At 39.6% G+C, this 26,014-nt stretch overlaps 3 protein-coding genes across 6 annotated transcripts in view; 1 reads left to right on the top strand and 2 right to left on the bottom strand.

Annotated features, from left to right (window-relative positions):
- Nucleotides 1-9,767, top strand: part of obscna (obscurin, cytoskeletal calmodulin and titin-interacting RhoGEF a) — a 43,101-nt gene extending 33,334 nt beyond the window's left edge. Inside the window, exons 63-82 of the mRNA XM_042416951.1 lie at nucleotides 124-211; nucleotides 301-501; nucleotides 584-644; nucleotides 735-812; nucleotides 906-1,078; nucleotides 1,395-1,421; nucleotides 1,533-1,685; nucleotides 2,209-2,254; nucleotides 2,352-2,429; nucleotides 2,631-4,377; nucleotides 4,647-4,742; nucleotides 4,867-4,989; nucleotides 5,640-5,807; nucleotides 5,953-6,058; nucleotides 6,571-6,810; nucleotides 7,497-7,720; nucleotides 7,839-7,850; nucleotides 8,086-8,182; nucleotides 8,634-8,783; nucleotides 8,941-9,767. Of these exons, the coding sequence (XP_042272885.1) occupies nucleotides 124-211; nucleotides 301-501; nucleotides 584-644; nucleotides 735-812; nucleotides 906-1,078; nucleotides 1,395-1,421; nucleotides 1,533-1,685; nucleotides 2,209-2,254; nucleotides 2,352-2,429; nucleotides 2,631-4,377; nucleotides 4,647-4,742; nucleotides 4,867-4,989; nucleotides 5,640-5,807; nucleotides 5,953-6,058; nucleotides 6,571-6,810; nucleotides 7,497-7,720; nucleotides 7,839-7,850; nucleotides 8,086-8,182; nucleotides 8,634-8,783; nucleotides 8,941-9,121 (4,049 nt within the window). The 3' untranslated portion in view covers nucleotides 9,122-9,767. The remainder of the gene's footprint in view (nucleotides 1-123; nucleotides 212-300; nucleotides 502-583; nucleotides 645-734; nucleotides 813-905; nucleotides 1,079-1,394; nucleotides 1,422-1,532; nucleotides 1,686-2,208; nucleotides 2,255-2,351; nucleotides 2,430-2,630; nucleotides 4,378-4,646; nucleotides 4,743-4,866; nucleotides 4,990-5,639; nucleotides 5,808-5,952; nucleotides 6,059-6,570; nucleotides 6,811-7,496; nucleotides 7,721-7,838; nucleotides 7,851-8,085; nucleotides 8,183-8,633; nucleotides 8,784-8,940) is intronic.
- A 622-nt stretch (nucleotides 9,768-10,389) lies between these two features.
- guk1b (guanylate kinase 1b) lies at nucleotides 10,390-15,509 on the bottom strand. 2 transcript variants are annotated; one of them, XM_042417506.1, is made up of 9 exons: nucleotides 15,436-15,509; nucleotides 14,105-14,220; nucleotides 13,826-13,867; nucleotides 13,330-13,455; nucleotides 11,961-12,057; nucleotides 11,117-11,255; nucleotides 10,839-10,923; nucleotides 10,673-10,758; nucleotides 10,390-10,482 (listed from the first exon to the last, which is right to left on the bottom strand). In XM_042417506.1, the coding sequence occupies exons 2-9, from the start codon at nucleotides 14,214-14,216 to the stop codon at nucleotides 10,450-10,452; spliced, it is 720 nt and encodes a 239-aa protein (XP_042273440.1). In that variant the 5' UTR covers nucleotides 14,217-14,220; nucleotides 15,436-15,509; the 3' UTR covers nucleotides 10,390-10,449. The 2 variants fall into 2 exon arrangements, with proteins under 2 accessions (XP_042273440.1, XP_042273441.1); XM_042417507.1 differs by lacking the exon at nucleotides 13,330-13,455.
- Nucleotides 15,510-16,484: 975 nt separating this feature from the next.
- Nucleotides 16,485-26,014, bottom strand: part of rnf220b (ring finger protein 220b) — a 32,410-nt gene continuing 22,880 nt past the window's right edge. The window contains exons 6-16 of one of the 3 annotated variants that reach the window (XM_042417262.1): nucleotides 25,811-25,853; nucleotides 25,429-25,518; nucleotides 21,942-21,979; nucleotides 21,543-21,630; nucleotides 21,048-21,144; nucleotides 20,653-20,712; nucleotides 20,431-20,510; nucleotides 20,184-20,268; nucleotides 18,992-19,100; nucleotides 17,648-17,722; nucleotides 16,485-17,213 (exon numbers count right to left, since the gene is read on the bottom strand). In XM_042417262.1, coding sequence (XP_042273196.1) covers nucleotides 17,142-17,213; nucleotides 17,648-17,722; nucleotides 18,992-19,100; nucleotides 20,184-20,268; nucleotides 20,431-20,510; nucleotides 20,653-20,712; nucleotides 21,048-21,144; nucleotides 21,543-21,630; nucleotides 21,942-21,979; nucleotides 25,429-25,518; nucleotides 25,811-25,853 — 837 coding nt within the window. In that variant the 3' untranslated portion in view covers nucleotides 16,485-17,141. The remainder of the gene's footprint in view (nucleotides 17,214-17,647; nucleotides 17,723-18,991; nucleotides 19,101-20,183; nucleotides 20,269-20,430; nucleotides 20,511-20,652; nucleotides 20,713-21,047; nucleotides 21,145-21,542; nucleotides 21,631-21,941; nucleotides 21,980-25,428; nucleotides 25,519-25,810; nucleotides 25,854-26,014) is intronic. The other 2 variants (XM_042417263.1, XM_042417265.1) reach the window with 2 other exon arrangements.

Below are 26,014 nucleotides of genomic sequence, written 5' to 3'. Positions count from 1 at the left end.
AGTTCTAACTGCAAAACCTTACTAAGATTAATGATCAGTGTAACTTAGGTGTAAAGCATGTTACATAATTATGTTGTTGTAAGGAAGACAGGCAGTTTTTCAAATTATATGGTCTCTCTGTAGGTCCACTGGAGTCTCAGGAGAGAGAGGTGGAACTGGGGAAGAGAAGGAAGCTATTCTCTGTCTATGATGTCCATGAGGAAATTGGAAGGTGAAGCCATGCTTCATATTGACATAATCCAAGCTGCCCATGATCTCCCAGATTTGATATAACCATCTTCATCTCTCTCTGTGTTTTAGGGGAACATTTGGGGTAGTAAAGCGTGTAATCCACAGAAGGACAGGTGAAGTCTTTGCTGCCAAGTTCCTGCCTCTGCGGAGCAGCACTCGGACCAGGTCCTTCCAGGAGAGGGACTTGCTCTCCCGTCTGGCTCATCCCAGAGTGGCCTGTCTGCTGGATTTCTTTTGCACCAGACGCACGCTGGTGCTAATCACAGAAATGTATCCTTCCTGCTAAATGTTATGATATAATCACCACTTTTTCCTCACAGTGTGTTAGTTTGTTCCTTAACACAATTTCTAGCTGTTGTTCTCATGGACTTGTGGATCATCTTTTACTGAGAGGATCAGTCTCAGAGAGAGAGGTAAAAGATTACATTTTTCCCCCACAAAATCATTTTTTCTTGCAAATATGTTGTATGACTCTTGACAAATATCTTATATTTTCATTTCAGGTTCAATCATACATCCAGCAAATCCTTGAGGGAGTTGGTCACATTCACAGCTTGAACATTTTGCATCTGGACATTAAAGTGAGATTTTGGGTCCAAACAACATTGCATTATTGTCAGTGGCACTATTTTACATGCAACTCCTAATTTCATTTCTATTTATACTCCCTTCAGCCTGAGAATATCCTAATGGTGTACCCACCGAGAGATGAGATCAAGATATGTGACTTTGGCTTCTGCCAGGAAATAGACACATCCAGGCACCAATACAGCATGTTTGGTACACCAGAGTTTGTTGCACCTGAGATTATTCACCAAGAACCAGTTACTGTGGCCACAGATATTTGGTGAGTTTAACTAGCGATGTGGCTAGCTGGTAGATAAGGTGACCACCCAGGAAATCACAATCAGTGCCAAAAGTTTTATATATTATCAGTTTTCTATATTTATTTTGTAAAATAATGTTTTTCTGTGACAAATTTGCTGATGCTTTAAGTATGTATGTATGTACATAGGTAGACCATCTAGTGCAACAAGCAGATAATAAAGAATACTTATAATTTGAAATGAATTTAAACCTAAAAATTATAAACTGTATTCTATTGTAAATTGTTCAGTAAAATGAGATGACATAACAGAAATATTTACTATTCTCTTTGTCAGGTCTGTGGGTGTTATAACCTATCTATGGTATGTATCACTGCACTTTTGATAATGGCCTCAAACATTTCAGTATACATTATATCAAAAGGTTGTATGCAAGTCTCTTTTAGCTATGCATGCCATTCTTTCTCATGATAGTCTGGTGTGCCGATGCCCTTTTGTGGGTGAGACGGATCGTGCTACACTGCTGAGGGTAGGCGAAGGGACACTGAACTGGGATGCCCCTGATGTCATGTACAGGAGCCCCGAGGCCCAGGACTTTCTCCACATGCTCCTTCAACCAGATCCAGAGTAGGAAACCTGTTTCAGCATTCCTTACACTGCCACTTATCCAAACATCAAGTCACACATCAAATTGTAAAATCATCACAGTTGTTTCCTTGCAAAGTTTGTGCAAATGTCATAGCATGATGAGCATCAGTTACAGTTATTTAAATGCCTATTCTGATTCCACTAAAAAACATTTTCTAGATTTATTATTTAAAGAAATACTCAGTCAAAAGTAAGATCTACTGTAGAGGGGCTCAACCAACTGGCTAAATGAAATAATGTGGCCAAAAGTTGCTGAAAGCTGAATAAAGCTGCATAGACTGTGCTGCTGATTCTTGGTGGCTGTACTAGTCATCTGATTCAATGTTGAAAGATTAGCTGAAAATGTTTTTCTAATCTTCAGTGGTTGAAATTCTTACATTGCTACTGTTATGTAGAGGTGTTCTCAAAGTGCTGAGTACACCTTAACCTCACTCTTAGGTGTGGCAAAAGGTGCAACATAGTACACGTTTGACCACTCCCAATGTTCCTCCACCTACTGTAGGAAGCGTCCATCTGCCTTTGAGTGCTTGAGCCACGAATGGTTCCAGGTGAGACAAAAAACAGCACATTGTTGTTTTATTCAAGCTTTGTTGTATTCAACCTATTAACAAAATTAAACCCACAAATCATTGTAACTACATTCAGGATGAACATGCAGGCGAAGATACTGATGAAATCAATACAAAGAGTTTGAAAGCCTTCATCCAAAAAAGGAAATGGCAGGTGAGTTACCTCTCTGGCACATCATCTTTCATTGAAACCACAATCTCTGAGGGAAAAGGCACTAATTGGTTTCTTGTAATGCTGATGATTGAGGAGTTTAATATGATTATCTTGTTGAATTCACAGTGGATCCTGTAATTGCCTTAAAAGAAAATCTATTATCTAAACCTGTCTTCACCTGAATCTTTCCCATCTCCCCAGCGTTCTTTGACTTGTGTTGGTTCAGTGCTCACATTGAGGCCCATCCCTGAGCTGCTGGATGCTCCTCTCAGAGAGACTGCAGTGACTTTGCCCCGTGAGCCCCAGGAACACAGCAGCACCTCTGTGAGCAGTGGCTCATCGTCTGAGTATGATGAGGCTGACTCTTGGGACTTTTTCCAGCACTGCAGCCAAACTGAGGAGGAGGAAGAAACAGAGGAGGACATTGACCCTCTGATGGAGAGAGCACAGATCCCTGAGCCTTTTGCCAAACTCAACCTAGATGGAGAGGAGGAAGACGACGTGACATTAGGGGAGGAAGAGGATGGGGAGATGCTAGGAAGGAGGAGTGTACTAGAGCGGAGTATAAGTAGGCAGTCAGTTGCATCATCAGAGGTGTCGTACCAACACACACCTCAGAGGGAGCGTAGGTTCAGCAAGGACAGTAGTCCATCCCTCTATCTGTCTGACGGAGATGAGGGTTCAGGGAGTGATGGAGGTCGAATCCCTCGGGGCAGCGTCATCCGAAGCACTTTCTATAGCACCTCCCATCAGCTTTCCCCCATGTCTGCCAGACACATGACATTACGGGACAAATTCCAGGCCAAAAAGCAGGAAAGAGGTCGCAAGCCACTCCGGAGAAGCTTGTCAGGACGCCTAAATGAACCTCTTATTGAATACGTGGAGGATGAGACAGAGACCAACCGTGGCCAGAGACGGGCATCTATCCAGCCCACAATACAGAAGTCCTGTTCCTTTGACAGTGGAGTCGGCCTCGCCCACACCATGATATCACCTCAGAGGAGGAGCAGGTCTCTTGATGAGTATTCTCGACGATCTCCCAGCTCACCCAAGCACACAAAGCCAGGTGATGAAGAAGGCACTCAAAGTCTGAAGGAAGATTTCACAGATGATGAAGTGGGTGGGAAAAACTTGTTGGCCATTCCAGTCCCTCGGCGACCCGCAAGAAGAAGGGGCTCTGTCGCACCCATACAAGGAACTCGCACACTTGGTGGTACTTCTGGTCCCTTAAGCCTCTTTGCTGGAGACAGACGGAGCCTAAGGCTGGATCAGGAGCAGACAGAAGGAGACACTTTTGCTGGCTCCCAGGGTTCCCTGACTGAGTCGTCTATTCAGGAGCATGGTGGCTCAGAGTCCTCAAGTAGACTTGGCTCTTATGAGGAGCTGAGTCATGGTCATCTGAGAGAAAGATACAGATCAGGAGGGAGTGAAGGGTATGACGATCAGGGGGCGCCTCTGACTTCACCATCAACTCGCTCCTCATTCCAAGAAGTTAAACCCAGAAGCTCATTTCCCCAGGCACCACCGAGGAACCGCACACGCTCCAACCCCAACTTACCTGCAAACAGCAGAGGTTTCGTGGATATATCACTAACACCCAGTCCTAGTCCCAGCCTTTCGTCTCTCCAGGCTCCAGAGAGGCCTCCCAGGGCCAAAGACAAGAAGGAAGGCCAGGGCCTCCAGAGGCATGCATCTGCTCCTGCCCTTGAAGTCCAGCTACCTACAGGAAAATCACCCAAGCTGGGACTGCTGAAGATCTTCCGCAGGCAGTCCTGGACTGGCCATTCCTACGCACAACTGGAGAACACTGAGTTAGGACCTACGCTAGGAGAGATAATGAAGCCAGATACTCCCACCATGTCTCTGAGGAAGAAAATGAGAGCTTCAGCCTCCAGCCTGACCAAGCTGTTTTCAAGGTCTTCCAGTAAGGAGGATGTGAGTAAAGGAGGTAAGATATTGCAATCATTATCATTACACAGGAAATTCTTTCATTTAGCATCCATAGCAATAAAAAAAAAAAATATATATAATGCAGATATCAGGATAAGAGCATTATTCCTTTATTTTTACTTACCGGATCTATCCTTAGTCTCAGTTGTGGTATTGTAATACTACATACATACTGAACAATAATTAGTATATATTCTATATTGCACATTTAATCTTATCAAATGTAATGCTTGTTTTCCTTTTTATGTTGTTTGTCCTTTATAATAGGGCCAATAGTAAAAGGATCAGCTCCCACCCCACCTGAAAGGAGGCGTGGCAAACTCTTGCCTTCTTTAAAAATACCATCATTCAAAAAGACAAAAGGTAGCAGATTAATTCTGTGGATTATGCATTTCCACTCCAAAATGACCTGAAATCCTGCCAGTATTATTTGTAATACTGTAAGACTGCTTCTTCGTATTTAAGCTACTTTTGGCCCAATTTCCAGATGTGCCAGTCCGTCCCAACAAGCCTGATGTACTCCAGTTAGACGGAGGTGGAGTCCTGCTGGTGTGGAGGCCAGTCCAGTCTAGTGACCCTGTCACCTATTGTGTGCAATACTGTACAGATGGTGGGAAATTACATTTTTTTCTTAAAATGTTTTGTTTCTGTTAATATATAATACATAATACATATACTTTATTACAGAAATATAAAATGTAATCTACACATATGGTTTAAATGTTTCATGATGATGATGATGATGATAACAATATAATTTACAGATTTTGCATTTTTTAAATCCAAGCTTATGCACAGCCATTTTTGACCTAATTTCACTCAATACCGACTATAGTTTAGATTTATTTTCCTCACTTAAAACATCAAAATACTTCCCATCAGGCATCTGGGCATTTTAAGTGACAAAAGAAATCTTTCAGTCACCATTTTACATCATTTGATTTAGTGGAGCTGTGTGTCAGTTAAGGTGCCGTAGTGGGACAGTTGGAGTTAAAAAAACAAACAAAACAAGAGTGCCTGCAACACACAGTGATGAATGTTGTTCTTTTAGTAACACAGTTTATTTGAAGACAAAACATAGTTTCCGTATACTATATAAGTCTTGATCAATAAGTCTCAAGCCAGGGCCGTATCCTTCCTCTTCTTTGAACTGGCCTCAAACTATTACAATATCACTGATATGACTGATGCTTGAATCTACTACATGAGCATTAAAATGTGCAGTAAGTGTAGATTTCACAGTGTTGTGTTCCTCCTCAGGTGGGGAGTGGACGGTCCTGTCAGAGGAGGTGACAGATAGCTGCTATGTGGTGAAGGACTTACCCAGAGGAGCTTCTTATGTGTTCAGGGTGGGCTGTGTCACCAAGAAAGGAGCAGGACCTTTTAGTGATACTTCGTCACCTGTTGTCATGGCCACTCACCCTGAAGGCAAGAAAAATGCTCTTAAATACACTGTGGCACATGTGTGATTTCATCCACTCATTTTTCATATATTATTATTTTACAGTAATGATGCAGGGAGTCACTGCATGGAGGGTTATAGTGTTTCACCTTTTTTTTTACTGTTGTACAGAGACTCACATTCCTCTCATCCAGACTGAGTCCCTGGGGTCAAAGGTCGTTCGGTCAGAACAACAGACAACACAGAAGAACTACAACTTCCTCTCTGAGATCAACAGGTGCAATTTTCAATTAGAAGCTGCAATTTTTGAGCAAGATAGCAGCTTATTTTTTCACCAGAATCATCATAACAAGAATGCGAATGTTTTATTTATCTACTGTAGTATTTACTTCTGTTGGTTTGCACCAGATAATATTTTCCTTGTTTTAGGCTGCATTTTGAACCTTTGGTATAACTTTTCAGGTTTGTCAAGTCTGACACAGATTCTAATATTTCTAAACTGAATTGAATATTTTGTGTTAATATTTAATATATTTATTTTTGTCTCCTTTCATGTTGAAAAACATTATTCTCATTTAATTTTTAGTAAGGCAGAACAACACTTAAGTAGCATGTAAACAATCATCCATCCATTTTCTGTATCTGCTTACTCAGGGTCACAGAGGAGTGGAGCCAGTTCCAGCATGCATTAAGTGAAGGATATTCTTGTGCCTCCTGCTTTCACTCAGGGTCATTTACCACTCAGCATTTCTTCTTCTTCCTCTCATCTTGTGTTGTCTTCTCTCTCAGGGGTCGTTTCAGCGTAGTAACCCTGTGTAGGGATGCTGAGACCAGCCAAGTGTTTGCTGCCAAGATCACCCCTTACCAAGCAGAGCAGAGACAGTTGGTGCTGAGGGAATACCAGCTGTTGAAAAAGCTTCATCACACCCACCTGGTCCAGCTGCACACTGCCTACATCACCTCCTGCTACCTGGTGTTAGTGGAGGAACTCTGCCCTGGCAAAGAGCTGCTCTACAGTCTGGCTGGAAGGTAAAGAAAGGCTGGAGATGCACAAGCAAAGGATCCAATAGTTTGCATCTGTTTTGAAAGAAAAAAACATATATGCATGTTTTTTGCCACACTGCCAGATGGTAATGTGAGTGGGTCTGTCCCCCTAACACATCAACTGGCAATATTGTCATAAAGTTTATCAGGATGTTTGTGTTATAATGAGGATGATTTTCTAATGACTGTGGTGAACCCCAGTCCATTGGTCTGGTGCCATCATAAGCTCAAAATGTCCACTTGTAACAAGAAAGCCTTCATATTAAGTCTTCTAGTTTCTCCATAGGGGTCTTCAGGAAAAATAATCCAGCAGAACTCATCATTACGTGATTCCAAAATAAGAAGTCCATTTAGTCTGAGAAAAGAGGTGAAAAAGATGAAATGAACAACAGATTTTCTATGAGGACTGCCACTTTAATAAGGGCCCACAGGCAAAAAAATATTTTATTGTTTCAGAGAATTATTTAATTTCATCAAATGGACTGTTTAATGTCATTTAAACACACTTTTGGGGTGATTTTAATAGGTAACTTGAATGCTGATTGCAAAAAATCATGTTTCACACCTATGTCAAGAAAGTGATGTTTGTGAACCTGTAGCCATTTGAGGCACTCCCTGGTATACTGGAGTTGAGCTTCACTAGCATGTCTGTCTGCGTTTTTCCCCCTCAGAGATCTCTATTCAGAGGCTCAGGTCGCAGAGCTGCTGGTTCAGATTCTGAGCGCAGTTGACTACCTTCACAGCCGTCGAGTCATCCACCTGGACCTGAAGTCTGACAACATGCTGGTGGACGATGGTAACCACCTGAAGATCGTAGACTTTGGCTCGGCTCAGTTCTTCACACCCGGTCAGCCTCTCATCATAGAGCACATCCAGGGCCTGTCAGAGTGCAAAGGTAATGATGGGTATCTTGTTTGATTTCGTAGGATAGACATTGTGTTTGATTTTGAACCTTGCGTAGCTGTAGATTTCTCTAATGTACTAAAATTTTGACTGTCATGGCTTTTCAACAGACCGCAGCAAAGGTACACATTCTTTAAGAGAGGACGGCTCAGCCCTGAGGGAAATAACTAAATTCATCCACTTCAGCTGATGCTAGCTACTATAGCCTAATGAACCCAAGTCCACTTTCTTATCATTTTTATCCACTTTTTTCTGATTAATTTTGCTAATACAAACAAATTCAGCATGTGAGTGAAAATGGCATGGTAACAGCACAACTCTTTATGAACGATACTCTATGTCTGTCTGTTTTGTCAGTTTATATTGTCCTTCCTAAAGCTCCGGAAATCCTAGAGGGTCAGGGTGTCGGGCCTGAGACTGATATTTGGGCTATTGGAGTTCTGTCATTCATCATGTAAGTAAAAATACAGCTGAAACATTTGCATATACCAAGTCATGTTGGATTAAAATAAGACTATTTGGAAGCAAATTAATTTCAAAATGAGATGATGATAATAAGATTTCAGATTTGATAAAGGTGGCTCCCACTTTTGCAAAACAGTTATCACAATATCAGAACAAACATTTTCTGAAGAATATTAGGCATCACTGGTTTAAGTTAACAATTCTACATATTGAATCATCCAAGTTTTCTTTCTTTAGATAATATTGTTTTTCATTATCTAAGTTTAGGTATGTAGACTGATTAGTTTTAAGTAGTTGAAGTCCTTAGATTATTAAGTGATAACATAAATACTGGTAGAATCTGCTGTAGTTCTGAGATGCTGATTTATGTAAGAGTTTTGCATCTGTTTGGGTTTTTTTGCATGATATACAATATGTATTTTGTTTTTTTCCTTCTCTAGGTTGAGTGCCGACAGCCCATTTCAAGCAGAACACAGCGGGGAGCAAGACAAAAACATCAAGAAAGGGAAGATCCAGTTTGGACACTGTTACCCTGGTCTGTCAGAGGGAGCCTTAAACTTCATGAAGAGCAGCCTGAATAACAAATCCTGGTGAGGGTCTCTCTTAAAATGTAGTCAATTTAACCAAACATACAACTCATGCATGCTGTATCCATACTGTATTCCTAACCAAACCATTGATTGTTCCAGTGAAAAGTTGTACTAGTGGATTAGAAACTGATAAAAAACAATAAAATCCAATTTTCAGGGGGAGGCCCACTGCAGCTGAGTGTCTCCAGAACCCCTGGCTACGCGCCCATCGTGCCCCACACAAAGCACGATGCTCCAAGGTGTGCTTCTCCACAGACAAGCTTAAAGCTTACCTTGAACAGAAGGAGGAGAAACGAGACCAGGTCCGCACCAAGCTTAAGGGTCCGTTCTTCCAGTAAGACAACAACGACAAAAAAGTATTATTTTCTTTTACTGGCAGTTTTTCCTAAAAATTATGCAGCCTTAGAACTAGCACATTTCATTTTAGCTGAATGTTTCCTGTGTGGCTCATTTCTGGCGCGCTGGAGCCAAATCAGATATCAATCATTGTAGCGTCCTCTGATTATGAAAATGTGATGCGTCTTAATGATTTTTCAAAGTGTACTCATCCATTAGACTGTATATGTGAGTGTGCTGCATTTGTTTTGCTTTGGTTTATATTGAAACATATCAGGGATAAGGTTTAGTCTATGCAAAGAGTGCACACTGTTGAAGGAGTTTTTGACTTGGTGACATGAGAATCTGTTGTTTTGATCCTTTGCTACAGTATCAGACAGATGCACATGTTTGGCTTTATGCTGTTTATGATAAATGAAAAAATGTTTTCTGTGCTATTCTTCAAACATAACGCAGATATATTTTTGAGTGATATACAGTGTTTTATTTAAAGATTTACATGTTCTGCCTTCAATGTATAAATGGGAAATGAATTAAATTTACAGGTTTTATCGGATGCTTCGAAGTTTCATGATGCTTATATTTTGGGTCAACCACCCACCTGAATGAGTTAGTGAGTGAAAGGTGAATTAAATGGCACAAAAGTGATGACTCATTGTCCTTTGTCCTCATTGACATTCTTTATTCAGTCTCATTTATAAACAAACACGAAAACATACATACAGTACATGCAGTGGTTTTATCTCAGATGCACAGACTTCTTTCATGTGATCTTTAAATAATATGCAGCATGTGAGCCATTTTTTAAAAATTACATTGTCATAGATCAGTGTAATTTTAACTAAGAGTGAATTTATTTCTACTATATTAGAATTCAACAAAACTGAAATTTTCTGAACAATTGCTAACTGATTAGCAGTGTGTGTATTGACTGGTGGTATTACTCCACATTGGTGGGTAGGCCAGTGCCAAGCTTCTGAATTATAAAAATTAAATGTAGCACATGTTTTGGCAGTTGTGCCTATAGTGTTTTTCTTTTCCATGCCAGCTGGCAGAAATATTTGGGTTGGGATTGTTTTATCTAGATATCGACCATTGATTTTCACTAAACTAACACAAACCTCCTTTCTCTTAGAAAGAACAACCATCTTTGACTTCAGAGTCCCTCTTTTCCATCTGAGCATCATTGAACATGAAATTGTACTGAGCAAACCTTTGAGAGTAAAAGAACAACAAACTTTTCTCCAGAAGACTTTATTTCAGGTGTGTTCATTGTCAATGAAGATGGAGTTATTCAGGCTAGAGTCACAAGTGTTGATTCTTTTCCTTCTTATGATTTGGCCTCCTGAACTTTTTGGATTTCCTATAGAAAGAGAGATTAGGAATTCTTTTACATTTTGGGCGATTAACTAATAGTATTGCTCAGAATAAAGTATGATATTATACTGTAGGTGCAAGAAACATAGAAAGTCAGAATTAAAAGGAATTAGCTGTCATGATGAATACAGGCAAAGTATCTGTTGAATAAATAAGAGCGTGGATATTTCACTCACTTCACTGAGGATGTCTTTCAGCTCCTCGTAGGCGCGCTCTAAGTCATCGTTGATGATAATGACATCAAACACTCCTGGCTCCTTACCTAAAAAAGGGAATTGAATCAGCTGTAATGGTTCTCTTTAATCCAGCATTATGTTGTAGCAGAAATACTGAGAAACTCACTGAGCTCCATATCAATGCGTGCTGCCTCCAGGCGTTTCTGTAAGCTCTCCTCTGTCTCTGTCTGCCTGTCCCTCAGACGCTTTTCCTGAGAAGGACAACAAAGCAAGACATTATGTTTGACCAGTTTCAACCTTAATCTCTCATCCTTTCACTCCCTTTTTAGGATGATTTTTCAAAAGAAATCTGGGTCTACATTTAAGGTGGATCAAAGTATACAACAAAAAACTTAAACTTGAATAAATCTATTATTAAATAAATATATAAAAGTGGACATTTACCAGGATCTCCATAGAGGGAGGCTGGATGGAGATGTAGATGGGGTTCAAGTCAGTCTCTTTAATCCTGTTCACCCCCTGGATGTCCACATCTAGGATGCAGATGAGGTTCTGGGCCTGCACATCTTCTATGGCAGCTTTACTGGAGAACCAAAGCATAGTTGTGATGTAAAACTATATCAAACAAAAGACTTTTTAAACCACCAGGACATAACATCTGAAAAGGGTTGACAATGTCCAAACAGGTATTGAGAGTTTAATAATCTAATTTTGTGCTTCTTGCATGTAGCGACTAAGGTAAGAGGATCGCTGCATTGATCCAAGCTGCTCAGACTCTTTCTGTAGTGAGTGTGTTATCGAGATTAAATGTGACACACAAGGCACTGAGCTACAGTGTTGCTCTTTTTGACCATTGGGGGTTAAAGCTCCATCTGTCCCAAAGGTATTATATACCTACTTTATCCTCTTTAGCCCTGTGGCCCAGCCTAAAGCTATTCTCTTATACAAGGGAACAGCTCTGAAAAAAAATTCAGATTTTTACTGTAGGATGGATGGAAAAGCTTCTGAAACTGCATTTTGACCATTAAAAAAATCACTGAAATCATACAGATAGAGTTTTCTTTGGCAGATTTGCAGTCTTGCTAAAGCACTGCTAGTTAAAAGGTTAATGGAAGTGGGATGCTTTTAACTAATGTTTAAGAAAAAAGAAACACAATCAAGAATAAAATGTGTACAAACAGCACAGATCAATGCCTGAATTATGCATCTAAATCATATGTTTTTCTGAGGTTGCCATTGATCGCGTGGAAAAATATGGTGACATTAATGAAGAGATGCAAATATTTACCTTGTTCCGTACAAGTTGCCGGAAAACTCAGCATTCTCAATGAAGTCGCCCTTTTCAATGCCCTCCTGCATGGCCTCTCTCGTTGTAAAGTGGTAGTCTGCAAGATGCAACATTAATAATGAATCGTCGAGTCATCCACATGGTTCTGCCATGAAAACTTGCACAATGGAAACAAATGATTGTAGATGGAAGTGATTGACTGTTTTGGTGAAAGATGACCCCAGTTTCCTCACAATAAACAGTGAACTTCACAGTGATCACAGGCAAAATGAAAGAAAATCTAGATAATAGTTTTGTTTATCGGTTTATTTTCCTGAACACAGTATCTGATAGTATGTGTTCAAGTATATGATGTTCTCTTCTGAGCCAAATTTGAAACTGTGTGTTTAAATTGTTAAAACAAAAAAGAAAAAGAATTAAACTGTTCTTTATGGGAAGTACATGCAAAGATTAGAAACAGATTTCTTTGTTGCATGTTTTATAAAGATGCCATTAGTATAGCTGTTACAGAATACATTATAATGCCCATACCAGATCCATAGGCCTAAATCTTCACAACATCAAAACCTCTGGGGATCTAAAACAGCGGAGAAACAAACACATACAGTATACTACTACCACTAATGGGCACTGCAGTAGCACGCAATCATTAGCATGATGACATGAGGGAGTCTGCTCAGGCTGAAGTAATAATCTGAAGGGAAACGCTGGATAGAAAGAGACACTGCTGTAAACAAACAAAACTCTAAAAACAGAATTTATTTTAAGCAGCACTCCTGACAACAGTAGAGGACATGGAAGATTTCTGTGCAATATCAAAACCTTATTCTGACCGCAGCCAATGTGGTACTTTAATGATGGGACATATTTTTGATCAATAAAAATCTATTTAATGTCCAGTATTGTCAGAAATAAAACATGAAGACTGTCTCAGTATTTTCACAAAGTTTTAACACCCTTAACTGACGTGACAGCAATGTGTGAAAAACTCAGATGGACCCTGAAAATCAAAAAAAAAAAAAAAAAAAATGATGCACTTGTTAAATCATTCTCCTGTGTTGCTAATGGTTGGATGCGGATCATCAATGCTCTATCAACCACAGTAGGAAATGGGGCAGTTTATTGAACATAAACCTCATGGGACTGGAAATGGGAATCACTACTGAGGCATCACAGGGGGCTATTTTCAAAAGCTTTTTACTCCAAAGTGTAGGTCTGATCCTGATTCCAGATATCATTTCATTTTTCTCTTTTTGTTTGTCACAAGACCAGTTCCAACAAATCCAGTAACAGTGTGCCAGGATGATGAAAGTAACCCCCATCCCTCTGCCTTAAAAAAAACTGTGATCTGGAATCACACTTAGGTCACCTTTATCTGTGGTTTCTGATTCGTTTGGACACGAAAATGAGGTTGACATTTCTAAGTCTTCAGAGGAAAAGACGTCTGCTACGGGAAGTAAAGTAGCCCCCAGAAGCATGGGGAGCCTGTTCAGCCCTATGGAGAAAACAAAACAGGCACAGAAAGAGGTTTATCCCTTTATATCAAGGGAGCTATACAAGGGACAAAACCATCTGTGCACTTCACTTGGGAGTAAGAAGTATTGCAGGCATTATTTTAGCCCATGCCGTATAGGGGATGCTGGGAAATGTGATGCAGGTTTTGGGGAAAAAAGACACTTTTATCACAGTTCCGTAGATTCAAATCCAAATCCAGGGCCGCTTTGGGTGTATCAAGATGGTCCCAGAACTGTGTGAAGGTGCTAAAACATCAACCACCTTGTGGTGCTTGTGATGCTTGTGTTGTATTAGATTAAGAAATTAAAAAAGTGCCACCAACAGGTCTTCAGTGCTGAAAATTGCTGTACCTTTGCCATCTTCCTCTCCTGGTCGAGGGTTTCTCGTTGTGTCTGCGAGGAGAGGAGAGATTTCACCATTAAAAACTCACCCAGAAATAAGGTAATACCTCACGATTAATGTTCCTTTTGATAGAAATGAAAGTGAAATGCTAAGATGTTGTAAGATTTAATGGTGTGGCACAAAGTCTACTGATCAGTACGGAATTAGACGCTGCGCCTCCTGCCCTACTTCCTCCTCAGACAGGATGTTGCGGTGGAAGCCGATAACAGTCTGGCACACAAACATACGTGACACGCTGAATCCAAAGACGCCTTCGTGTTCCTTCATCAGCCTCTTCATCAGAGTGCTCTTCCCTGCTCCGGAGGGGCCGCTCAGCACCACGGGCCTCGGTCCTGACATTGTTCTGAGACAGATGGATGGATGGACGGACAGGAACAGAGTGAGCTCAGGTTTGTGCCATGACCAGATTAAAGTAAAGTGTAAAATCCAGCCAGAGTAAGATGCAGGTTATTCAGGTTTGAAACTAATGATTTGTGACCCTTTTATAAAAGCACTTTTCCTATCAAGTATTTTACATCACTCCTCTTCCACCTTTGCATTTCTAGGTAAAACTCGCCAACTATCCTGTTAACTGATCCAAGGAGCAGTGAGGTTAATCCTTTGATCCGAGCTTCTCTTAACCCACAACACCGGCAGGAGGAAACATCCCATCACGCACATACAGCAGAGGGTTAAAAGTAGACCTTTGCTCTTACGTTATTGTGGTCATGTGACATGTGGTCACTTAGGAAATTCCACTTCCTATTAATTATTAATTAAAATATGAAAATGTGTCCGTGCCCTAATTGCGAGCTCGTTAGACAGCAAGAAGCCCTGAGGTTAATATTAAGAATGCCTGTTAATGAAATCATGGCAGGTCAGTCAGTGGGATTAATTGGATCTGGGCCAGGTGGCACAAAGGGTTCAGGACTAGGTGACCCATTTGTCTGCTGTGCTAAGAGAGGGATGATGTCTCAGAGACACTGTTGAATCAATTCATTTAGGATCCCCATTAACACAATTACTTTATAAAACAGGATTCTGTCACAGTCAAAACAAACAACCTGTCTCTCAAAGCTGGATTTCATTCATTGTCTTGACCTTTGGTATCAGTTTAGAACAGTTTAAGAGATCAATAACATCCCAGACACTCAAATATTCATACTCAACAACAAACAACTATTTTGTCCTTTGTTAAATGTTGACTTCATTTCTTGAGTGACTTCACATTTACTGCAAACAATTAATTCAATGGTGCATAGAAATAAAAATTAAATATAAAAAATATTTAAGCAGCACATAAATACTGAACAAAAAAGAACTGCTTTATAATGAATGTGCAGCATGACAAGCTATACGTTCAGGTTTTAGTTGAGGTTTGCACCTGAATTCAACTTCAACTAAGCTTGTTCTCCCATCTGCACAAAGTTATTGATCAGTAATTGAATATCTTTCTCTGTATTAGCACGTTTGAAAGCGTTGTTGTATGTTTTAGCAGTGTGCAAATACATTTAGTAAATTAGAAAACTTCTTTTTTTTTTGCATTTTCAGGTTTAACAGATCAAAAATGTCCTCTTACCTTTCCTCACAGTGTCCGTGTCGTAGAGACGTTGAATAGCAGGTGATTGTTCAGCCAGGCTTCTTAATGGGCTGTGTACAACGAGCATTTGTGTGTGTCACTCTGATCTCACTGTCAGTCTGAATTACCACCACCTCCCTTCAGCTCAGTGACCAATCACATGTGTGCATGCTGATTTGTTTTTATCCACACACTGTCCACACAGGTGACAAGACTGAGAGGTCCAGGAAGAAGATTTTCATAAACAAATAATTGTGTTGCTGTTTGTCTAGTATAGTGAGCTGCAGCAGAAGCTTTGTGTATATGTATTTGTTTCTGCGGAGCCTCCAGAGACTTGTTGATGAAGCACCAGACAGTTCACTGAATGTGGTATTAAGGGTGGTCATTACCACCACAATTTCCTTGTATAATTGTGAAACAGTATTTAGTAGTATGAAGAGTGGTTCTGGAAGAAGCATTTTTACCTTGATTTATCTCAGGTAGTTTTATTAAGGGCAATGTTTTTACACATTTTCACACCTGTAAGCTGCCCAGTACAACCACAGTCTATTGAGCAGCTCCACTTGAGACATCAGGGTTAAAATCCTTCCTCAAGTGGTGGTAATGAGGGAAGGACATGTGCTGCTCAATCACTTTCCCCACTACACTTTGAAAACTAAGATAAGAAACTAAGAAAACAAAATGATCTTGCGAATAACAATAACAATTTCCCCCTTTTTTACACTTTTTTGTTCTTTCTGCTTTGTGATTGGTCCTTCCAGTGTCAGGGCCTGAGGGGTTTTCTGCCCTAACGCAGTAGAAGCTCAGAATAGCAGGGTTTAGTGTCCCTCGACTCCAGATGAGCTGCGCTGGGCTCTGCCTGGCTAATCCTGTTTCGACCCACTTCTTAAAGGACGAATACGCCGCATAGAGTCATCATAACAAGGCTGTCAACAGGCCCAACCAGCACCAGGTGCTTCCTGTCCAGTCGTGCCTCAAATGTGCACAATCAACAGGTGAAGATTTATCCTCAAAGTTACACTCACATTCGACAACTTTTTGGACACACGTTTTATTGTAGTAACACTGATAAAATTAGATTTAATGATTCTATACAAAGAAACATCAATGACTGAAGACAAAATGAGCCTGAATGTGATGAGATTACTGTAAATGTTTCCAACCTACAGGAGGAGCTAAACAAATAATAAATGATCTAAGCAAAGACAAACTCTGTACAGTTAATACAGTCGTGTTGTTCTGCTAGTCGACGTCATTATACGCACCCCAATCCAAACATACACAAAACTATGTACATGTGCTTTGCATGGGATTTTTTTTTTCTCACAAAACAGACAAAAGGATTACAAAATTCATAAATATTGTCCCAATATTGTTTTTTTTTTTTCTCCATTTGTTTTTCAGTGCCTGAGCTCTCAGTTGGTTTCAGATGTTTCCTCCAATCTGGCTGATGTTGCAGTAGGAACATGGGTATAGTACAGGGCTCTAAAGGAAGGTCAAAGGTCACACTTGCTGCTCTTTAAAATTGTCGGGGGTTAGTGGATGTTAGGAGCACACTGACTGAAAATGTGGGATCAGGAAGGTGTGAAGAGGAGGAGGAGGAGGAGGAGGAGGGTGGGAGTCTATGACAGGCCAGCTGCCCACAAGTCCATCCCTGATTGGCTAAAACAGAAGAAGCCCCTCCCCTGATCTTGTGAGTGGCAGCGTCACAGGTAGACCCGCCTCAGGTCTCCAGGTGAGGTGATGGTGTTGCATTGAGGACACAACTTTTTTGCTCCCTAAAGAAAAAAGAAATCACACTTTTATCAAACATGTTCCAGTTATTTTACTTCATTTTCATGTTTATATGAATCTGGTTATGAATATGGCTCCAACTAATGATTATTTTCTTGGTTAATGGATTAATCATTTTGTTTATAAAATGTTCAGAAATTGTGAAAAAAAATGTATTCACAATTTGTCAGAGCCTTTGATGAATGTCTTGAATTTGCTAGTTTTATCTGACCAACAGTTTAAAAGTTTGTTTTAATCTACCATCACATATGATAAACAAAAGCAGCAAATCTTCACATTTGAAAGGCTGAAATCAGCGAATATATGGACTTTTTGCTTGAAAAATGAGAGAAAAGATTAATTTTCTGTTTTCTGTCTAATTGATCAATCGACTACTCATTGCAGCTCTATATTAATCAAAACAAATTTGATGTTTTACCAGCGTCCGAAGCCAGCACTCCTCACAATGAACATGCCAGCACTGGATGGACGTGAGCGGGGTTGTGTACGTGTCCTGTAGAAAGAAACAGACAAAACACAGATGAGATTTTTTTTTTTTTACCTGTAACACAAAAAGCTGCCACTAGATGTCCACATGAGTCCACAAGTAGAGCATTAAGAGACATTTATTTTATTGTAAATCAACTTTTCTTAAAGGCCCTTTTACGACTAGGACATATGATTTTTTTTTTTCTCATATTGTTTTAGTTTTAATGGATGTAAAAAATGTATTGTTTTGCCAATTCAATCTATCACCAAAATAGAGAGCAAAGAGAGAGCAAAGTCCAGCATTCCAGGACATCATTGACTTGAATCCTTCAACACAAAGTTTGGCTTTAGTGAGAATTAGTGAATGTTTTCAGGAAGAAAGTCGACCTGGACATAGCAGATGTTTTTTCGTCTTAAAGAAGGGGAAATAAGTGCTCTGGTCAAACTGTTTTGTCTGTCTGAAACGTAGACATCCTTAGGTTGAAGTAGGGTGGAGCTACAGTATGTTGTAATTAAATGAGGTCACCAAAATTCATTAACCAATAAGAATGATAAAGGTGTAACACACACAGTCCTCAGATGAGTTCTAATCAGGTTAATAAGTGAACACATCTGTGTGGGTGGACCCTGGCTAAGAAGGGCCTTTAAATAACTACATCAATTAAAACATTAGATATTTAAAAAACAATCATAAGTGCCCAGAGCACAAGGGATGTGTTAGAATTACTTGTTTTGTCCAGCTAACAGACCAAAACCCAAAAATATTCAATAAAAGCACCAAGTTCTCACATTTAAGAAGTTGGAATGAGCAACTGTTTTGCTTTATAAACTATTTAGTGACTAATAATTGATTACTGGTGAATTTTATTGATGATAAACAAATTAGTGGAGCTCTACAATGTGTCAGAGCCAGATATGATGTTAATTATTATAATTTTTTCTGTAAAAAAATCTATATTCAATTACTACAAAATTGTAGTATTTTACATTATAATATTAATCATCACATGCAAAACTGCACTTATCATACTGAGGATGATGACATTGAGCTGCACGGTAAATGTGAAATAAAAACCAAGCATTTCTAGAAGTTTTTCACATCTTTTTAAAAGCCTACAATTTGCTTGTTGACATCAAATTAGAAACTAGAGTCATGTATCAAGATATCACAGTATCAACATATTTATATTCCTTTGAAAGACTTTGACCAATAATGTTGACCCAAAACACATTCGTTTCTGCGCCACTCTCTTTCTGTCTCTTCTCTGTCAACTTAATTTGCCTTCATACTCACCATGCAGATGAGGCATTTAAATCTGTCTCCTTTAGACAACTGTTTCTCCAAATCCCGTATCCGAGCTTTAAGTGCATCCAGAGTTGTCAGCGTGGAGTCCTCTGAGAGCCTGCGCACACACACACACACACACACACAGACGGACAGTAACAGGAGGGGAGATGGGAGGGCGCGTGAGTTAGGCAGACACTGGAGAGTCATTTATAAATCGAAGACAGATTAAATTATTCGCTGGCCAACATGGACACTGAGCATGAAATTTAGCAGCAATCACATTGCCTGCATTCGCTGTCTCATTTATCATAGGCGGAGGGGAGGGGTGGGGGCCGGGTGAGGTGTCAGGGTCCTCACAGAGATAGACACACACACAGACGCACACACACAATTACAGGATAGACCGTATGTGCAAACATACTGTACAGGCGAGGCAGACGGGCTACAATGCATTAAGTGTGATGAAATGTGTGTACACGCGTGTGTCGCCTGCTGTGACCTTGATTGATGATATCATCACATTGTTACAGTAATATTTTGCACGCTGGTGGGAGCAGGGCCAGATAGTCTGAACTGATACGGCACACTGAGAGACGTCCAACAAAATACTCTTTACAGGAAGAGCCTTCCTCAGATTTGATTGGCTGATTCACACCTGTGAATGTTGCCCTGCTTTTCATTCGGTAGGCTACACACACCTAATCCCAGCCTCATTCATCTGCTCCTGAGTGGTTCAAATTTTGTGTGAAAATGATGTGCAGATGTTTGGTTGATTTTTGACTTGGTGTTAATTCTGGGGCTCAAAGGTTACATGACACAACAATCAAAACTTCTTATATCGAAGTTATTAGAATCACAAAAAGCTATAATCTCGAAGAGTGTGTGATGAGAAAAGTAGCAGACTCAAAGATAAACTCAACAAAGGGAAATGTTCTTTGACAAAGTGAGCAACTCTGAACTCAAGGACCTCACTCTTAGGAAATAATTAGAAATCTAGACTTGTTTTGTTGTTTCTTTTGAACCCACTCAGCTCCCTTATCACTTATAAATCAAACTAAATCACAACCCGAAGGGACTTTTCACTTTAACAGACAACTAACCAAGTAATGAGACAAAGTTATTAACAGAGAAGTGAGGAAATCTCTGGCAATGACAGATGTGACACATACATGTTTGCTGTTATACAGTCTAGACTTACGTCTCTATCTCTGTGTTTTTGCAGGTTTTGGGGAGACCAGCTACGCTGCCGTCCAGTTTCTCTCCACTGCTGGTAGACGGACTCCCTAAGTGAACCAAACAAATAAATAAACAGATTTTAAAAAAATGGAACCAATTGAAAAAAAGTGACCAATCTATCCTCAAACTTGTACAATCCTCATGAGTAATTCCCTCTATGTTTTCCTCTTGTGTAATCAATTAATTCATTCACAGCTTGTTTGACTAACCTTCATTTGACCATTTGGAAAATTCTAGGTTGACTCTGGATTCAGGCAACATACTGCTGCTGCTGCTGCCGCTGCTGCTGCTGATGCAAGAACCAAAAAAAATATACATATTTAAATGCTAAAAACAATGAGAATTTATGTAATTAATGATAAGAAATAGATAACTTTCATGTGTAATTGAATATCCAATGTGAATGACAGAGCAGCAGGTGGGACACATACTTCACTGTTGTCTCCTTGGAGTTTTCTCCTGAACAGGGGATTACATCTGTCTCTGTGTATCTGAGAACAAAGCTCAGGAAAAACAGACATAAGCCTAACAAAAAAGGAATTTTTCTAACCTTTAAAATAATAATGAATAATATTATATATATTGTGATTGTCTAAAAATAACAGAGTGTGTAAAAAACATAAATTCATTAGCCATACTCTAAATATTTCTCTTGAACTACTTGAAAAGAGCTTCCAAGTTCTTTTCAAACTGATTTTTCAAGATAGGACGGCTCTCACTGTGAAAATGACACTATCACTGTTTTAATCACTGCTGAAGTTTGCTGACTTTGTGACCAGATTCCTCTCACTCCGCTCTTCACTTTATTATAAAACTTAAAGGATACTGTGCTCTGCCGTACTCCAGAGTATCATCTCCATCCACGTCCAGGTCTGCATCGCTGTCCCGACACTCCTTAGACGTCGTGCTTACAAGCATCGCACCTGATAAGATGTTTTCACAAGAACATGGATTATTTATTATCTTTTATTATAGATAAAGTCCTTCTTTAACAAGTACAGGACTGTAAGAAAGTGCTTGTAGAGGGACAAAGCAGAGAGGTGGGTTAATTTTATTCCTACTACTCACATTAAGGCCAAATCTGGAGTCACATAATGTTTTGTTACCCGTCTCCCCTCTGCCCTGCTCTGTTTATTTCTGCATATAACAAGTTTGCAGGTCAGAGGAAAGCGTTACTTTTGAGCTAACCTTTAAGGCATCTTGTTCCGCTGTAATAGGGACTGAAAAGTTCAGTGCTTTTTCAACTGCCACTCTGTCACATTATTCACCCACCACTGCACGAGATCACACACATGGGTTCCCTGATGGGACACACGCATACCTTTAAACCCTCCGACTATAGACGTCATCTGTATCCTTCTCCTCTCATTCCACTCATCCTCCAATGGCACCAAGTCCGCAGATCCCTCCTACAACACACATAAAAGACACGATTTCACTGTCCTGGTGAATATGTCCATATGCCTCCCATCGCCTCGAGCTATGTATCTGCTTCTGTGTTTTCATAGCTGTGAAGCAACGCCGGTGGTGTTTTCACATGGATACACACCGAGCTGACAGTGATCCTGATGCTACGTGAACAAAGGCAGTCAACAGTGTCAGAGGGTTTGGACCACCGAAATTCTCTCAACTTGAGGTCCGCCCGCTACATTTTACATATATATTCATCACCAGTTACAATAAAAATGTCAAGGGAAGCTCAATGAAAAATAAAACATACCTCCTCTGGTTTCCTTCTCTTCAGTTTGCCAATCCTGACTGGGGACAGACAGAAGAGAGACAGATGAAGTGTTAAAGACAAGCTACAGTCACTTTAGTTGTTCTCTCTTGATGATTTTTTCTCAGGTTTTGAGCTCTGGTTATTTAAAAAAAATCTTTTAAACTTTCATATTTGAGACAAACTTTCTTCTTCAGCCTATTCCTATAATTAAAAAAATCCAAATACATCAGATGTGAGAGAAATGAGTACAAAAACAACAAAAAGAAAACATTGAGGAGATTAGAAACAGGCGTCAGTTTGTGTTTGGGGTCACACAGAGAAAAGTAAGCATGTCCAAATCACACAAGGAATTGTTTTCATTTTCAAATTTCTTTTATTCATTGTTGACAAAATATTTGACTTCCCAAATCTTTTTCTGTGATGATGGTGAAAATCATAAAATAACATAATCTCCAAGTTATCAAGTTATTTATACCAATGTGTAATTTTTTCAGAGTTTCAGCTCATTTCTTTTCTTTTGTCATTTAAGTGTTTATTAACTTTCACATGTACAACAATTTTTCCCAACCAGGGATACTTTGGTTTGATTAAATACAAATTATGATTATTTTGTTACAAAAACAATATGCTGGATTACTGGATTACAAATAGAAATACATGTAGCTAAAAGTCATGGATAAATTGTTGAAACTTTAAGCTTCTGCTACTCCAAGTGATTATAGTATGAATGAAAATTTAAGCAAACTGTTAGAAAGAAAAAGCCTTAACATTAACAGTTACACTATCTTGTATGAAAAAGAATATTGTAACATCATCCACTTTTAAATCCACTCAAATAAACACATTTGGAAGATGATGGTTGGTGTCGATGAAGAGGTACTTGAGCTCATCTGGTTGGGAAACACTGATGTTCTCTTGTTTGTTCAAAAAAACGTATATTTATTGTGTGGACCAACCTGTAACGCAATCGCATAACAAATCGACCACATTCACACACAGACCCTGAAGTAATATTACACTTAAGAGCAATGACACATACATGTGGGCTCCATATAAACAGCAACTGTAGTTTTTTTCAATAGTGGTTACAAAACATTCCTCCCATCCCCTTTTTGTCATCCCACCCTCCTCCCCCCGCTTTCCTCTCTGATATAAAAGTTAACATGGCAGAACACCAACTGCACCTCCTCTCCCACTGTGACTTGACTGACTGCAGATTGCATAAGGGGACATTAAGTTTTAGGGCCCTCTAATTCCCGCTGGATGACAGTGGCCCCCGTGGGGAGGGGGGCAGAGCTGGTGGCCGTGACCCGAATGCCGCCATTGCAGTGAACATAATGAGGGTTAAAGAGACGGTCATAGATGAGGAAGAGCTCATCAAACAGAGAGGAGAGAGAGGGAAAGAGAGAGAGGTTGATTAATCAAGAGAAGAGACCCCCCCCCCCTCAACCCCCCTTCTTCTTTTTCCTCCCTGACGTGTATTTAGAAGCTCATTATACTGTCCTGTTATAAGGCCCAATAAAGGCTAACAGACCTCGACAGCGCTGGCAGTTTGAAGAGTCAGCTAAGAGCTGGAGAATCTCAGCAGTAATAATAACAGAAGTAAGACGTCAATAGTGTCAGCTGCAGCTTTTATATAGAGATCCTGCAATATTGCCATAAAGACGACCTCTCATTATGCTGGCTTTGCTTTTTTTACACTGAACCAAACACAGCCGGCATAATGCAGAGGCGTGACGTGTAACACAACAGCGTCGGTGTCTAGTGTGTGTAGTCCCACCATACCAGCTGTCCCTTTAATGGTGGAACAACAAGGCCCCCCCCATTCCGTGTTCATACCTTTTATACAAAATGGCAAGGGCAGAATAACGGTGCAACATTCCCGCCTTGAACAGGCTGTGTAAAAGTGGCTTAGGTCTACATGTCTGTATCAGTATAAAAGCACTGTGATATTTAAAATGGTTAGATGAACAAGTCTAATGAGCTGAAGAAAATATTTAGTTTACAGGGTACATTAAAGGACCAGTGTGTATGATGTAGTGGCATCTAGTGGTGAGGTTGCAGATTGCAACCAACTGAATACCCTGAATCCACTCCCCAAAGCGTGTAGGACGTATGGTGGCCATGGAAAAAAAAACATGAAAGGTCCTCTCTAGAGCAGGTGTTTGGTTTGTCCGTTCTGGGCTATTGTAGAAACATGGTGGTGTAACATGGCGGGCTCCGTGGAAGAGGACCTGCTCCCTCTGTAAATATAAAGATCTCATTCTAAGGTAACGAAAATACAACAATTCTTATTTTCAGGTGATTATACACTAATTAAAACATACTTATGAATATTATATTCCATTTCTGCCAAGTCCGTTCCACTAGATGCCACTAAATTCTACACACTGGCCCTTTAAGCAAGGACTTTAAGAGAGTCAGTTAATTTTATTGTTCTTTTTTAGTACCACTTTCTAATAAGGCACCTTTATTAAGCTTTATTAATGGTTTCTACGTAATTTACTAATACTGTTTAGATCAGTTTTAAGCCACTAATATGAAGATCATTTGGGTTGCCAGGTTGTGAAAATCCTATTGACCAATTTTTATCAATCTCCAACTTGCTGTTTAGATCATCACTTGATAGATTATGTTCAGATCTCTTAATAAATGACTTACTAACATTTATAAATGCAACTTTGTAAAAACAAGTGTCATGCTCTAGGAGAAAACAAATAAACACCAGCTAAAGGTACTTTTCACAACCTGGCATCCTGAAAGTTATTAATGGCTTATAACTGATCTTTACAGCATTTGTTAATGATTTATACGCATTAATAACACCATGAGTTACAAGTTATTTCAAGGGTATTAAAGGTTTTTTAAATTGTAATAAAACTTGTCAGAGGCCACCTCATGCTACCTCACTGCAGAGCTGTGATATGAACACCATTTATATCACGGAAACCATGAAAAATTAATTCTATATTAATACATCCTGATACTTTCTGACATATACAAATCACACAATGAATAATAAATTAATGTCTTTCATAGAAACATAAAAACTCTGCCCTATAAGGTGGGTTAGTGGAACTCGGGAATAAATTATATAAAATATTTATGAATTATATTTTCCCTCTTAAAATATGCAAATCATCCCTTTTAAGAAGCTTTAATCAGCAAATGTTTTGCTTTTTTTCTGATAAGTCAACAATCAATGCACGGATAAAATATTGTTCATTAAATTGGCAGTAAACTGATTTATTTAATTAATTTATTTTTCCAGCACTAGACTTAAGTTGTTTTGAAAAAATCTAATCAATATGTTTTCGTGTCATAGCTAGGTTTCATGATAATACAAATATATCTACACAGTATATATCAATCTATATAAAATACATTAGTATTTTTGAGAAAACCAATAAAACATGTATCCAGGACCTGGCTGCTAAAAAAGAATGAGTGTGGGAATAAAAAAAAAATGCTTCTCAGTGTGTCTTACCAGCTTGTGTGCAGTCTAGGTGGGCTCCTGCGCTGTGGGGGCGTAATGGGGCAGATTTGACGTAGCACCTGCACCAGCAGAGGTCATCGACTGTTAACATATCAAGAGGTCAAAGTTGAAAGGTTAATAGCTCCTCTGCTCGTGTGGGCGCTAGGCCGGTGGAGATGGTGTGGGAAAAGGGGTGATATCTGAACGACTGGTGAGGGAGCTGGGTGGGACGAAACACACAACCGGTCGCATTTGAACAAAGGAAGCTAGAAGGCTAAAAAAAACCTCTGACTCCTTTCTTAAAAAAAAAATGTTAAAGCAGTTTAAAACTGCAGAGCTGACAGTCTACTGTATTGAAATATCTCTTAACGGCAAACTGCATGCATCAACGTACCATTTAGTCTTGTGTGTCTGTTGGCCCGCACACGAAGAAACGTCTGCAACAAACAAAAGAGGAACATCCAGATTTTTCAGATTTTTCTCATGTGTCATTTACATCTTGATTTCTCTCATCACCATTTTTACTGAAATAAATGAACAGCAGCACAGTAGATTGTGATTGTCATAAAACTTTTTACTTTAGTGACCTCTACAGCAA

This window comes from Thunnus maccoyii, chromosome 7 (assembly GCF_910596095.1).
Source record: "Thunnus maccoyii chromosome 7, fThuMac1.1, whole genome shotgun sequence".
Classification (NCBI taxonomy): domain Eukaryota; kingdom Metazoa; phylum Chordata; class Actinopteri; order Scombriformes; family Scombridae; genus Thunnus; species Thunnus maccoyii.
This window is presented reverse-complemented; position numbering and strand designations above follow the sequence as displayed.